At 37.1% G+C, this 14,349-nt stretch overlaps 1 protein-coding gene across 3 annotated transcripts in view; it reads left to right on the top strand.

The window, feature by feature from the left end:
- The window catches only part of MTFR1 (mitochondrial fission regulator 1), a 62,872-nt gene that overhangs the window by 41,494 nt on the left and 7,029 nt on the right, over window positions 1–14,349 (top strand). For all 3 annotated transcript variants that reach the window (XM_047726744.1, XM_047726743.1, XM_047726742.1), the window contains one exon: window positions 4,138–4,253. In XM_047726744.1, coding sequence (XP_047582700.1) covers window positions 4,138–4,253 — 116 coding nt within the window. The remainder of the gene's footprint in view (window positions 1–4,137; window positions 4,254–14,349) is intronic.

Genomic DNA, 14,349 nt, shown 5'->3' with positions numbered 1-14,349 from the left:
TATGGAAATTCGCTTTCAGTTGTTTTTATTATGGCAGGAATTGGTAGAAAAAGAATTAATCTGTAAGTAAAAGCTGGAGATTATTATTTTGCTGTGTTGCTTTTAAGAATACATAATTTGCATTGGGCTATAAACAAATGCTGGTAAAATAGACTAAGTCTAATTACTATTAACACACTTTTTGGCAAGAAACTGAGAGAATCATGGTTCCTAATTGTTTATTTTATGAAAAGTCACATTAGGACAAAGTTAGCTCTTCTAATATTTTATTTAGATATTTCAACTTTTATACAAGCTTTGTGTTTTTCTTTGAGTTCTATTAATCAGTCAGTTTTTACATTATCAGAATATATAAAACTATCTAAAGTTATTGTAAAATTCTTGAAATATAATTGAATTTTGGATAATTTAAATTATATCAGATGTTGAATTAAATTTCTTAAAATCAGTAGAAATACAATGCAACGACTGGATTTTTGCTCTGGATGAAATTGTTTTCATACTTTCTGAAAGGACTTTGGATACTTACAAATCAATATGTGCTAATTTTACTTATAAATTTTATAATGCCCTTGACTTTGAAGAAATTTTTTTGTCTGTTCTCTTCATTGTTTTTTTTTTTTTCCCCTTACTAACAATAGCTATGGTAAGACAGGACCTTGCTGGAACTTTTAGTAAGTGGCTTTGTCTTTTTCAAACTTCCCTTAGGTCATCCATGCATGTCAGTAGTGGCATCTAAATCATCCTTCCAACAATTCCATGCCATCAGCCCCCTTGCCTGCACTGGTGTCTCTTTAACTAGTATTTTACTGATTGAATTGTCCTTTCCATTCCATGCTTGTTATTCAGTGCACGTTTCAGCAGCAACTGAAATGCCTTTTTAAAAAAAGATTAGTGTTGTTATTTTTCACTTTTATCTTGTCTTTTCGATGAGTTTGGTTTCCTCAGAGACTTTGTTAGGTTTTTTTTTTTTTTTTAATGGCATAAATCATTGTTTAATGTAGATAAATGACTTAAATACTAAGATGACCTTGTTTTGTGGGGTAGGATGTCCATTAGAAAAGATACAGATAGGGGCACCTGGGTGGCTCAGTGGGTTAAGCCTCAGCCTTTGGCTCAGGTCATGATCTCGGGGTCCTGGGATCGAGTCCCGCATCGGGCTCTCTGCTCTGTAGGGAGCCTGCTTCCTCCGCTCTCTCTCTCTCTGCTTGCCTCTCTGCCCACTTGTGATCTCTCTCTGTCAAATAAATAAAATCTTTAAAAAAAAAAAAAAGATACAGATATGGTCAACAGTATCATCAACGTTTTCATCTCATTGAGCACATGTTACAGACATGTTGTTAAACCAAATCCATGGAAATTTTGGTTTGTGGTTTTTTTTTAAGTTTATGCAGAAAGCAACTACATATGTAAAATTGAGCTGCATTGTTTAATCCTTAATTGTGTTATAAATACTCTGAAAAGCTGTCACAAAATAGGTTAACTTTTCTATTTTTAAGTATTTTTAGAAAAGTATCATTTTGCTTCCATCTGTAAGCAGAAATATCTAGGAAGAAAACTTCAATTTTTGTAACTTTTGTGGGAAAGGAAGAAGTTTTAAAGTCAAAACTTAATTTTGTTTTAATATACCTCACTTCCTACAAACTAGAACTGTATTGCAATAAGATTTTTTAGAATAGTTACAATCAGATTGATCTTCATAAAGTCTAGCACCTTAGGAAGGTACTGTTCAGGTTTTACTTTTTTGATCTTTCACTTTTACAAAACAGCCCATTAAATACTGTATCTTCTAGGAACTTCCATGGGACTGGGGGCCCTTTTTGTTTAAGGATCTCCATGTAACCCACTTGGGACTCTCCCTATTACAATGTTATGGGAATATTAATACATTATTGTGTTTTCAGTAACAGATGGAAATAATATTACCAGATTTCTCTGTGTCTTGAGAGATGTGATGCCCAGTTAATTTCAGTTGTATAAGATACCCATTGACTGAATATCTGTGTGTTTATTGACTTATTTGGATAAATTTCTAAAATGTAAGGGGGAAAAGTAGAAAAATCTTTTTGATTTTTCTTTGATACATATCCCTTGACTGTGTACTTCCTGAGGAGTTTACTTCTTTTTTCTCCTTTCTTATGGCCACAGTTATTCCACTACATGCTTTAAAACATTTGTATTTTGAAAGGCTTTTCACCTTAATTCCATTATTATTTTTTGTCTTTTTTGTTTTTGCCCAGGATTAGATTCTTGAATATTTACCCTTTTAAAGCTTATCCTTTTCCTGTTGCCTGTATCTTGTCCTCCCCAAAAGCCATAATTTAAGGCATTTTTTAAAAAAGATTTTATTTATTTATTTGACAGAGATCACAAGTAGGCAGAGAGGCAGGCAGAGACAGAGAGGTGGGGAAGCAGGCTCCCTGCTGAGCAGAGAGCCCGATGCGGGGCTGGATTCCAGGATCCTGGGATCATGACCTGAACCAAAGGCATAGAGGCCTTAACCCACTGAGCCACCCAGACATTTTAAATACTTGATATTCTTAGTATGTTATTAAAGATATATATATATTTTTTATTTGACAGATCACAAGTAGGCAGAGAGGCAGGCAGAGAGAGACAGGAGGAGGAGGCAGGCTCCCTGCTGAGCAGAGAGCCCGATGCGGGTCTTGATCCCAGGACCCTGAGATCATGACCTGAGCCGAAGGCAGAGGCTTTAACCACTGAGCCACCCAGGCGCCCTCTTAGTATGTTATTAAAATGTCAGTTTTCTAATGCTACTTTATTAAGTTGATAATGTTAGGTAGTTATTTCAGAATGCTGGTATGCTAGTGCATACCAGCAGCCAGTATGTTCGATTAAAATTTTATTCATAATATTAAAGACATTTTGATTTTTAACTCTTTCAGTATTAATGTGTTTGCAAGGTATATTTTGTCTTTGAGGAAAAAGCATTACATTTAAGTGTAGCTTCCAAAAGTTTGATCTGACAATGACAGTATTAAAAAAGGTTTAAACAGAGCATGGGTTATAGCAGAATCTTTTTTTTTTTTTTTTTTTAAGATTTTGTTTATTTATTTGAGAGAGCATGAAGCAAGGGGAAGGGGCAGAGGAAGAAGGAAAAACAGAAGGAAACAGAAGGAAAAACAGAAGGAAACAGAAGGAAAAAACAGACTTCCCCAAACAGAGGAAGAAGGAAAAACAGAAGGAAACAGAAGGAAAAACAGGCTGAGCAGGGAGGCCAACAGGGCTGTATCCCAAGACCATGGGATCATGACCTGAGCCAAAGGCAGATGTTTAACCAGCTGAGCCACCCAGGGGCCCCTTGAGAACATTTTTGATAAATGCATCAATAAGTAAATCTATTTGGCCTTTTTAACTTTTCTTCAATTACAAAGTCTGCATTTTCTCATTTATTTAAAGCTTACTGTTACTTATTTTTAGGAAGTATTAATCTGGTAACTTAATTTTAAAATTATATTCATTGGCATTGTACTTATAAAAAGACAAATTTAATTCAATTAAATTATCTTTCCTTTTTTTAAAGTAAATTCAAGAACTTCAAGAATTTCAGAATATTCTCATTTTTGTGGTTAAGGTTAACTAGGGAATTCTGTCTTATTGCAATTAGTATTTTTTGTTTTTTACAGTTAATACTTTTATTTAAAAATTCATGATTTAAGGATTTTTTAAAAATATTTTTTCAGCATTTTTTTTTTTTAAAGATTTTATTTATTTATTTGACAGAGAGAAATCACAAGTAAGCAGAGAGGCAGGCAGAGAGAGAGGAGGAAGCAGGCTCCCTGCCGAGCAGAAAGCCCGATGCGGGGCCCGAACCCAGGACCTGGGATCATGACCCGAGCCGAAGGCAGCGGCTTAACCCACTGAGCCACCCAGGCGCCCCTTTTTTCAGCATTTTAACAGCAGATCTATATAATACCCATTTTTATTATAATTCAGAGATTGTTATACATTCCTAGGCAACTGTGTGACATAACTAATGGTCCATTTTGTGGGGACCTTCAATGTAAATATAGAAACTGTCCATGTGGTTGTAACTCAGAGCTGATGATTTTCTTTTAGGTGATTAAGTTTTATTCTGACATCTTGGTACCAAAGAACTTTCCTTATAACTTATAGCTCACCAGCCCTACAACAGAATGGAGCCCAAACCATCTGGGAGAAGATGCAGTGGTGTCTTTTGCAGATGTTGGATGGGTAGCCCAAGAAGAAGGAGAATGTTCAACAAGACAAAGGTTAGTCTGGAAGGCTATCATCTGGGATGCAGTATTTATTATTTTAAAAGGTGATATATTTGCAGTATTTCCTTTTAGTAATTTGATCTCTGGTAACTAAGCCCGTTGTTTTTCTCAAGCAGTCTTATTTTCTGTTCATTTTAAAGACTCAGTATTTGTAGAGTTCCTAGAGACATGTAACTGTCTTAAGTCTCTATGAATCATAGAATTGCCTGCCCTTCAGGAGTTTAATATTAAACGAAAAGGAACTATCGTAAATGTGTTTAGATAAGTAATTTTTATTTTGGGGGGGCAGGCGTTTTATTGGGGCAGAGGAACTTGTGATTCTTAGTAGGGAATTGGTATAATTACGGGAGAATGCTTCCTAAAAGTTAAGTCACGAGTTTTGTTTCAAAGGACAGACTGTGTAAGAGTTAGATGCTTCCATTTATTTGAAAGAGTCTGAATGAATTATTGACTATGCCTCAGTCTTATGAACAGTCGTGCAGCATATTTCAACTCTTCATTCTTATTAGGCCTCAAAGATACAGAGATAAAACAAGACACTGATTTCCAGGAATATTTCTTGTGCTAGAGGAGATTAAAAAGGAAGTCAGTACTATAAAGTTGTTAAGTAAATACAGAAGGCCCCTGTGGGATGAGAGAGGTTTGGCAAGGCTTCTCGGAGGAGAGGACAGTAAAGCTGAGGAAGGACAACCAGCAGAGGTAGGAAGGTTTCATGGAAGGGAGAACTAATTATGAGTGTCAAATACTAGGGTAGGTAAATTTAAAAAACGAGCAAGTTTCAATTTTGTTTTGCAGTTGGAAGATTGTCATTGACTTTAGCAAGAGTAATTTCATTTGAATGGTTTTAGCTGGATAAAATAAGAATCAAGTAATCCAAGAGCAAAGAAGGAATTTGATTTGAATGACAAGTAGAAGTGAGGACATAGCTGTAGATGAACACAGACCAGGTATTGCAGGATTAGCAGGTAAAGAGCCTTTCTTTTTAAAGATGTTCATTTTATTTTTTTAAACTTTCTATCTTGAGATAGTAATAGATTCTTCATATATAGTTGTAAGAAATTTTACAGAGATTTTTCTGTATTTCCTGTACTCTTTACCTAATTTTTTTCTAGTACTCTTTACCTAATTTTTTTCCAGTGGCAGCATCCAGCAAAATTGGTACAATATCACAAGCAAGAGTTGACATTGATAAAAGTCAATAAAGTTGCTATGAACATTGGTGAACCAGATTTTGAGTGAACATAAATTTTTATTTCTCTGGGATGAATGCCTGTAAGTGCAATTGGTGGGTCATCTCAGTCAACTATAGTTGCATGTTTACGTTTTAAGAAACTGACAATTATATTCCTACTAGTAATGTGTGGCTTATCCAGATCCAGCCTCACCAGTCTTTGGTGTTGTCATTCTTTTTTCTTTACTTGCCAATCTGGTAGTTGTGGAGTTGTATATATCATTGTGGTTTTCATTTGTGTTTTCTTAATGGCTAATGATGTTGAACATCTTTTCAAGAGTTTATCTGCCATCTTTATTATCCTTTTGGATACAATGTTCTCTTCATGTCTTACCCCATTTTCTAATTGGAGTTTACTCCAAGAGTTCTTTATTTATTTTAGATATGAGTCCTTGTCAGATAAGTAGTTTGTAAACCTTTCTCCCACATATATGGGGACAAGTGAAAGCTTGTCTGTTCATTTACTTAACAGTCTTTCCCAAAGCAAAAGCTTTTAATTTTGCTAATGTTCAATTTAGCAATTTTTTTCTTTTATGGGTCATGCTTTTGCTGTCAGTGTAAGAACTTGGGGCCTAGTGTGAGAGTCTGCAGGTTCTCTCTCACTCTTTTTAAAATCTGTTCTTCAATTATTAGACTAACCAAAAGAATGAGGAGGAATGATGGGAAATTTTCCCTCCCAGACACCACCTTCTGTATAGCACGGACCATTAATAGTATAAAGAGTAAACTACCATAAAGAATATTTATTTCCTGTGGAAAATTGCTTTTCTTTTGAGTTCAGATTGCAAGTTAGGTTAAGACAAATGAAAAGAAACAAAATGTTAACTTATTGAGAGAAATAGTCTGTTTCCACTGCTTTTGGCAAATCTTAAACAGGGTCTGAAGAAAGCATTATGTGTTTGAAAAAAAATCACGAAGATGGTAAATTGGTGTTTCCATGCCTTTTTTTTTTTTTTTTCCTCTGTCTGAAATCATCACTGGTTAAAGACAGGAGCTACTTCATTTCTACAAAGGAATGTCATGAACTTTTAAGACAGGCGCTGTCACACTTCTGTGAATGATCAAAGTAAAAAAGGACATTGTCATAAGAGAAAAATAAAGACAACCAGAGAACTTTAAAGGCATTTAGCTACTCTGCTCTCCTCAATTAGTGTTTTTATATATTCAGTGATATTAAAAAAAAGAGCATGGAGCCTAGGGTGATACAAGAAAATAGGCACATTATAATGACATGGTGAAGGGACAAACATTCCACTGTCACAGAGAACCTCACATTGCTTAATTTCAGTTTAAGGGGTTATTTAAATTGATGGCCTTTTGGAAATTTAATGATATGTTGTGGTTCATCTGAGCTTGTCAGTTGGCCCCAAGCTGGCCCCACCTTTTCTTTTTTTAAAATATTTCATTTATTTATTTGAGAGAGAGAGAGAGAGAAAGAAAGAGCTTGAGTGGGGTGAGGGGCAGAGGAAGAAGCAGGCTCCTTGCTGAGCAGGAAGCCCGATATGGGACTCGATTCCAGGACCCTGGGATCATGACCCGAGCTGAAGGCAGCGGCTTAACTGACTGAGCCACCCAGGCATCCCTACCCATTATTTCTTTAAGTACTTTTTCAGCCTGGCCCTTTTTCTCCTTTCCTTCTGGGACCCTGATAAACCAAATATTAGATTTTTTATAGTCATACAGGTTACTGAGACTGTTCATTTTTTACTAGTCTGTTTGCTCTTTGCTTTTCAAATTGGTTAATTTTTTCTTGTTCTGTCTCCAGATTCACTGATGCTTTCCTCTGTCTTCACCATTCTGTTTTTGATCCTTTCCACTGTGTTTTCAGTTATTTTACTTTTTAGTTCTAAAATTGTTACTTGGTTCTCATTTATATTTTCTTTTGCTTTGCTGAGACTGTTTCAGGAGTGCTGGTAATTGCTCATTGAAACCTTTTTATCATAGCTTCTTTATGTCAGATTTTAACATCTCTATCTTCTCAGAGTTGGCATCTGTTGTCTTTTTCATTCATTTTATGTTCTTTAGGTTTCTTGGTATAAAGAGTGATTTTTGATTGAAACCTAGATATTTTCTAGATCTAAACCTGTTCTTTTAGCTGTTTTTCACTAATAGCACTCTGGCTGGGAAAGAGTAGGTGCCACCTTACTTCTGCCAGGTGGGAGTAGAAATCCAGGTTTCCCATTACGCCTCCATTCACCCCTGAGGGTGTTGGTGGGAGCGCCAGCTCTCCACAAGGCCTCTTGTGACACCATCCCAGCAGGCAGATGTGAGTGCCTCATTATTGCTGAATGGGGTGTAATTTGAGGCTCCCCACATTATCTCCACTATATTATGAGGGGTGGGATGCCCTTGTGACGTTCCTTCTTCCTGCTTTCTGTGACAGCATCCTGCAGAGTATGAGGTACCGCTTTACAGCCTAGTAAGGATGGAAGTTAGCCTTTGTTGCATGGTAAAAGTGGGGCCACAGTGCTTTCTGTGATGTTTGGAGTAGAGCAGTTATTTTATTACTATTTTTTTAAAAGATTTTATTAATTTATTAGAGAAAGACCGAACACAAGTGGGAGGTAGAGGAAGAGGGAGAAGCAGACACCCTACTGAGCAGGGAGCCTGACACAGGGCTCAGTTCTAGAACCTTGGGATCATGACCTGAGCCAAAGGCAGACACTTAACTGTGCTACCCAGGTGCTCCTAGAGCAGTTATTTTTATATAACTTCTCTCTCTTGGGAGCCTACCCTTTTCTTGGTCCTTTGGCTGGGAGAGCAGGCTTTTGTTGGGCTTTTTTTCCCCTGCATCCGCTGACATTTCTGGGTTACCCATTACTCCAGCAACCAGTCTGGGATATATGAAGCAAAAGAAAAAGTTGGGGCACTCACTCCTACGTTGTTTTTTTTTTTTTTGAATCCCAAAGTCCCAGCCATTCTGTCTTCTTCCCAGCTTTCAGTCATCTACATTTGTTTTATGTATAATGTCTAGGGGTTTTAGTTTTAGTTAGAGGAAGAATAGGGAAAACTAGTCTACTCTATCCTCCCGGAAAGAGAAGTCTCTAAAGGACTTTTAACAAAAATGTCATGTTTGTAGAGGATATGACATGGGGTAGCTATTAGTGGGGATTGTGATAATAATAACTGAATTGGCATAATGGATCTGAATAATGGATTTGGCCCGTGATGTTGAAAATAATTGGCTAAAGGGTCTTTGAAAAGGTGCCTGGAAGTACTCTAGGTAGGGGTAATCTGAACTTGAACAAAGAAAGAAGGAAACAGAGGAAACCCAGCTGGATTTGAGTGGTGCTCTAGAGGGAGGGAGTTGCAAAGGTAGTGAAGTGCCCATGGCCATGGTTACAGGGTTAGTGATACGGCCTACATGATTAGGAAAATTGGACAGACTTTTTCTTTTGAGTATGGTGCTATATTGCCCTTTGTATTGATTATTTACAAATTATAGATGGAGATTATGTAATAAAAAAATTTTTTTAGGGGTGCCTGGGTGGCTCAGTGGGTTAAGCCTCTGCCTTTGGCTCAGGTCATGGTCCCAGGGTCCTGGGATCGAGCCCCGTATTGGGCTCTCTGCTCAAGCGGGGAGCTGGCTTCCTCCTCTCTCTCTGCCTGCTTGTGATCCCTCTGTCAAATAAATAATAAAAAAAATTAAAAAAAAATTTTTTTTAAAGCATAACTTAAATCTTTTTTTTTTTTTTTAAAGATTTAATTTTTAGGTAATCTCTATACCCTGTGTGGGGCTTAAACTTACTACCCCAAGATCAAGAGTCACATGCTTCACCAACTGAGTCAGCCTGTCCCTTGTAACTTAAATCTTAAAGATAATATGAATGAGAGTAGATTCAAGAACTTGTATATTTCAGTTTGAGTGTTTCTCTGCCTCTCATATTTGTATTTGTTTGAAAGCCAGAGCTATTGGAGATACTTGTTTCTTCTTTCTCCCTTCAAATTTATGTTAATGACATTTCTATTAACCATTAAACTGTCACAGTATTTTCTCTGGGAAAATAGCTATATAAGAGCCCTTCATAGTTATTGTACAAATGATTTTTTTCAAATGCACAGAACTTCAGTTTTTTTTTCTTTATATTAGAAGAATTAATACTTGTGTTGAGGGGCACTTGGGTGGCTCAATTGGTTAAGTGTCTGCCTTTGCCTCGGGTCATGATCCCAGGCTCCTGGTATAGAACCTGCATGGCATTGGGCTCCCTGCTCAGTGTGGAGCCTGCTTCTCCTTCCTCCTCTCCCTCTGCCTCTCCCCCTGTTGGTGCTCTGTCTCTCTCTGTCAAATAAATAAAATCTTAAAAAAAACCCAAAAACTGTCTTGAGAATTTTAGAGGATAACATGAAAGAACTTATCACAATTTAGCACTGTAGCATGCAGAGTAAGGCCTCATTTTTTTCTCTTCTATACACATTTTCATTTCCCTTTGAATTAGCAGAATGGCCTCAGAATTGGAAAGAATTATAAGAAGCATTGAGATTCTTTGAAAGGATCAATATAGGGGCGCCTGGGTGGCTCAGTGGGTTAAGCCTCTGCCTTCGGCTCAGGTCATGATCTCAGGGTCCTGGGATCGAGCCCCGCATCGGGCTCTCTGCTCAGCAGGGAGCCTGCTTCTCCCCCCCTCTCTCTGCCTGCCTCTCTGCCTGCTTGTGATCTCTCTCTCTCCGTCAAATAAATAAATCTTAAAAAAAAAAGAAAGGATCAATATAACTGACAATCTTGTTTTAAGATAATCCATTTGGGGCTCCTGGGTGGCTCAGTGGGTTAAGCCTCTGCCTTTGGCTCAGGTCATGATCCCAGGGTCCTGGGATCGAGCCCCGCACTGGGCTCTCTGCTCAGCTGGGAGCCTGCTTCCCTCTCTCTCTCTCTGCCTGCCTCTCTGCCTATTTGTGATCTCTGTCAAATAAATAAATTAAATCTTTAAAAAAAAAGATAATCCATTTGTTTTCTTTCATAGTAGTAGCCTAAGGAGAATGTGTATCTTTAGATATGTACGCAGCATAGCATTTGTATTATGTGTGATGAAATTAAAGACTATAATCTCTGTGGCTTCTTAGTAGACAACATAGACATTGTCATCAAGTATTTGATAGCTTTTGGAGTAGAAGAATATTTAAGGAATATTGGAATATTTCAAGTTCAATATCTGTTGTTTATTTTATATTAATCTAATTGTATCTTCTTGATTCTGAGTGCCACATACATATCAAAATGAGTATGCAGCAAATGCAAATTTATAGGTTCATAGGACTTGAAAGTATTAAAGGTAGCCCCTTTGCTTACCAGATTGATTGTAATCTAATGACCAAGATGAACATATTTATAAAAATCTGCGATATAAGGATAGCAAAGTGAGATTGAGGATTTGACTGAAGATATCCAGTTTAATTTTTCAAATTTCAATGTGAGTATAGAATGGAATGTGCTGTTCAAGGAATTTTGGGGAGGAACTCTGACCTCATAGAGGAGGACCTTGATTAACAAGATTCCAAAGGAGATGACTCAGCATGCAAGCTGGCTGGTTTGCCACAGCTCCACAGATGTGAGGGTAGACCAGGAAACTCTGTAGACTGGAGCAAGACCGTTTCCTATTCACAGCACAGCAAAAAGCAGTTGTTACTCATTCCTATTTTAATTTTAATTAATTGACACTAGATGTTAATTGATAATATACATCAGTAAGATACTACAGTCAGTACTGCATTAAATATATGGATTTAATGTTATTCTTATTAAATAATCACTTTTAGGAAGGTCCAGCTTTTAAAATGCCAAAACAAGAATAGAGTCTAAAACAGCTAATGCAGTGGTCATCTGGGTCTGTAGCCTTAGAAAAGTCCTGCCTTACTCCCCACTATAGATCCTTTAATGGATTACTTGCCCCTGAAAATAATTTCCCTGTCCAGTTGTCTATTCAGCTACTTATGCACTTTGAAAAGAGACTTTATGTTTTCAGGGAACTAAATTGCTGCTTTTCCCCCCCTCCCTGGATCCTGTTGACAAGAGAGAATATTTTTATCTTTCTGGAATATTCTCTAAACTAAAAAGGTGTGGGAGAGTTAGTAACAATCATCCTAGGAATATCGTCTTTCATAGGGCAATGGCTAATTTAAAATGAACTCAGATTTTGATTTTTCATTAACTGTGTGATAGAAAGGACTTCAGAGGTGCATTATATTTAATTTAGAATTTTCTTTGAAATGGTTAGCGAGCTTAAAAACCCCTTCGTATTTATCGAAGTTGTACTCCAAAAGTGGCTGCCCTTGATAATATCATTTAAGATATAAGAGAGCTAGAAAACTCTTGTGCAGTACCACTCTGAACAGGAGCTTGCCATAAGGCATTTTGGAGCCAAACTCAAAAAAGGTAGAAATCTCAACCTGTAGAAGTTGGGATGCAGAAAATGGTGGGTTTTTTGTTGTTGTTGTTGTTTTTGTTTTTGTTTTCAGAAAATGGTTTTTAAGAGATGATCATGATTTGTCTTCTGCTTTTGGGACATCCATACTTGATCCTTCTTTTTGTTGTTTTTGTTTTATATTTGCTTTGTTTCTTTAAAAGGTCTCAGAATTATACATACGGATTTTAGAAAAGATCATTTTTCTTCATTTGGATTAATTCTGCCTCTGTATTGTAGCTTTTACTAGCCCTTTGAAGGATGACAGAACACATTGGTTCTGAGAATGAATTGTCAGATGTCTTATAGAACATGTCTGTGGGAAAGGGTGTATGCATTTTTAAAGGAAGGAACATGTCTGAGAATTTCATAAAATCTGAATATTTTCCATATACAAGAATATTGCAGAACAACGTCTTGGATTTTTTTGTTTTTGGTTCTTGCGCTCCTATAAATGTCAAATCTTTCTGTGGCTTTGAGAAGACATAATCATTCCAGGATTACTTTCCGTTTTCAGCTTCTAAAAATCCACATTTAGGGGTGCCTGGGTGGCTCAGTGGGTTAAAGCCTCTGCCTTCGGCTCAGGTCATGATCCCAGGGTCCTGGGATCGAGTCCCGCATCCGGCTCTCTGCTCCACAGGGAGCCTGCTCCCCACCCCGCTCTCTGCCTATTTGTGATCTCTGTCTGTCAAATAAATAAAATCTTAAAAAAATAAAATAAAAATCCACATTTAAAGTTCAACATTTACTATAATTACTGTGTATGGTCATAACCATTAACAGTATTTCACATAAGGAAATAAAAATAGGATAGAAATACAGATGATCTGACACTGTTACTTAAATTATTTTCCTAAAGGACTAAACTTTTTCCCTGTTATCCTGGCACACTTGTTTTCAAGATTAACAATAGTGAGTGTTGGGCGCCTGGGTGGCTCAGTTGATTGGGCGACTGCCTTCAGCTCAGGTCATGATCCTGGAGTCCCGGGATCGAGTCCCGCATCGGGCTCCCAGCTCCACGGGGAGTCTGCTTCTCCCTCTGACCTTCTCGCTCATGCTCTCTCTGTCTCTCTCTCTCTCTTTCAAATAAATAAATAAAATGTTAAAAGAAAATAGTGTTTTGTCCTTAATTTTCAGTAGAAAATAAAAAAAAAACTGATCTGTAGGAGTTTTGGGGAGATAGAGTAACTTCTTTTTTTTAACATTGCAGTTGCTGTTCAATATTCATTAATTCTCTCAATTCATTTTGGCAAGAAGATATTTTGAAGTAAGCTGTTCAAACATGATTTATAGTTGATTAGTTGATCTCTTAATGCAAATTGTCATATTATCTTGTTCTAATTCTGGATATTGAAGAGTAAATGTTCATGGGATTTGAACTTCAGCTTACTTGAATGGTAACATTTTTAAGACAAACTTACAGTCATTTAAAACTTTTGGATCCTGAAATCTGTAGAATTTTAAGTGGGAAAATATTGTCTACTAAAGTGACCACTAGGGGGCATTTGGCCGGCTCTGTTGGAAGAGCATGCAACTCTTGAACTTGGGGTCATGAGTTCGCGCCCTTGTTGTATATCGAAATTACTTAAAACTTAAAAAAAAACCACTAGTTTTTGAATAAGCAGTATTATAACATCATTTTTTGATGAGTGACACTATAGATTCTGGTATCCAGAATTTATTTGCTGTTACAGTATAGACTTGAAGAAATTTCTGTGTTCATACATAATAGGAAAACAAACCATCATTCTCCTATCCCCAGATACAAAAAGATTCATTCTTTTGGGTTCATTTTTAAATATTTATTTATTTATTTATTTGACAGGGATCACAAGTAGGCAGAGAGGCAGGCAGAGAGAGAGAGAGGAGGAAGCAGGCTCCCCGCGGAGCAGAGAGCCCGATGCGGGGCTCGATCCCAGGACCCCGGGACCATGACCTGAGCGGAAGGCAGAGGCTTTAACCCACTGAGCCACCCAGGCGCCCCTGGGTTCATTTTTTTAAAGCAAAGTGTGTGCATGCCCTTTTGCAAAGAAATAAATTAAAAAAATGACAGTGCCTTATTAAAATTTTCTTTATTGCAGGTGATTAGAGCACATGCATCTAATCTATAACTTATATAACATGTAATCTTTCAAAGAACATATTAATGTATGTAATCAGAATATAGGTACTATTCCTTAAAGAAGTTTTTACCATTGTTTAGTCTTCATGTACTTTTAAAGAAATTTCATCACCTGTTTCTTCCCAGTGTGGAGGTAAGCAGCGGAATGGTAATTAAAGCTTTGTAAGCCAAACCTATTCCTCTATCCCACAGATACCCAACTTAAAATTAATAAACTCAGTCTTTTTTTTTTTTAAAGATTTTATTTATTTATTTGACAGAGAGGGAACACAAGCAGGGGGAGTGGGAGAGGGCGAGGCAGGCTTCCTAAGGAGCAGGGAGCCCAATGCAGGGCTCAATCCC

This window comes from Lutra lutra, chromosome 4 (assembly GCF_902655055.1).
Source record: "Lutra lutra chromosome 4, mLutLut1.2, whole genome shotgun sequence".
Lineage (NCBI taxonomy): Eukaryota > Metazoa > Chordata > Mammalia > Carnivora > Mustelidae > Lutra > Lutra lutra.
The sequence above is the reverse complement of the archived record's forward strand: the minus strand, read 5'-3'. Positions and strand labels throughout refer to the sequence as shown.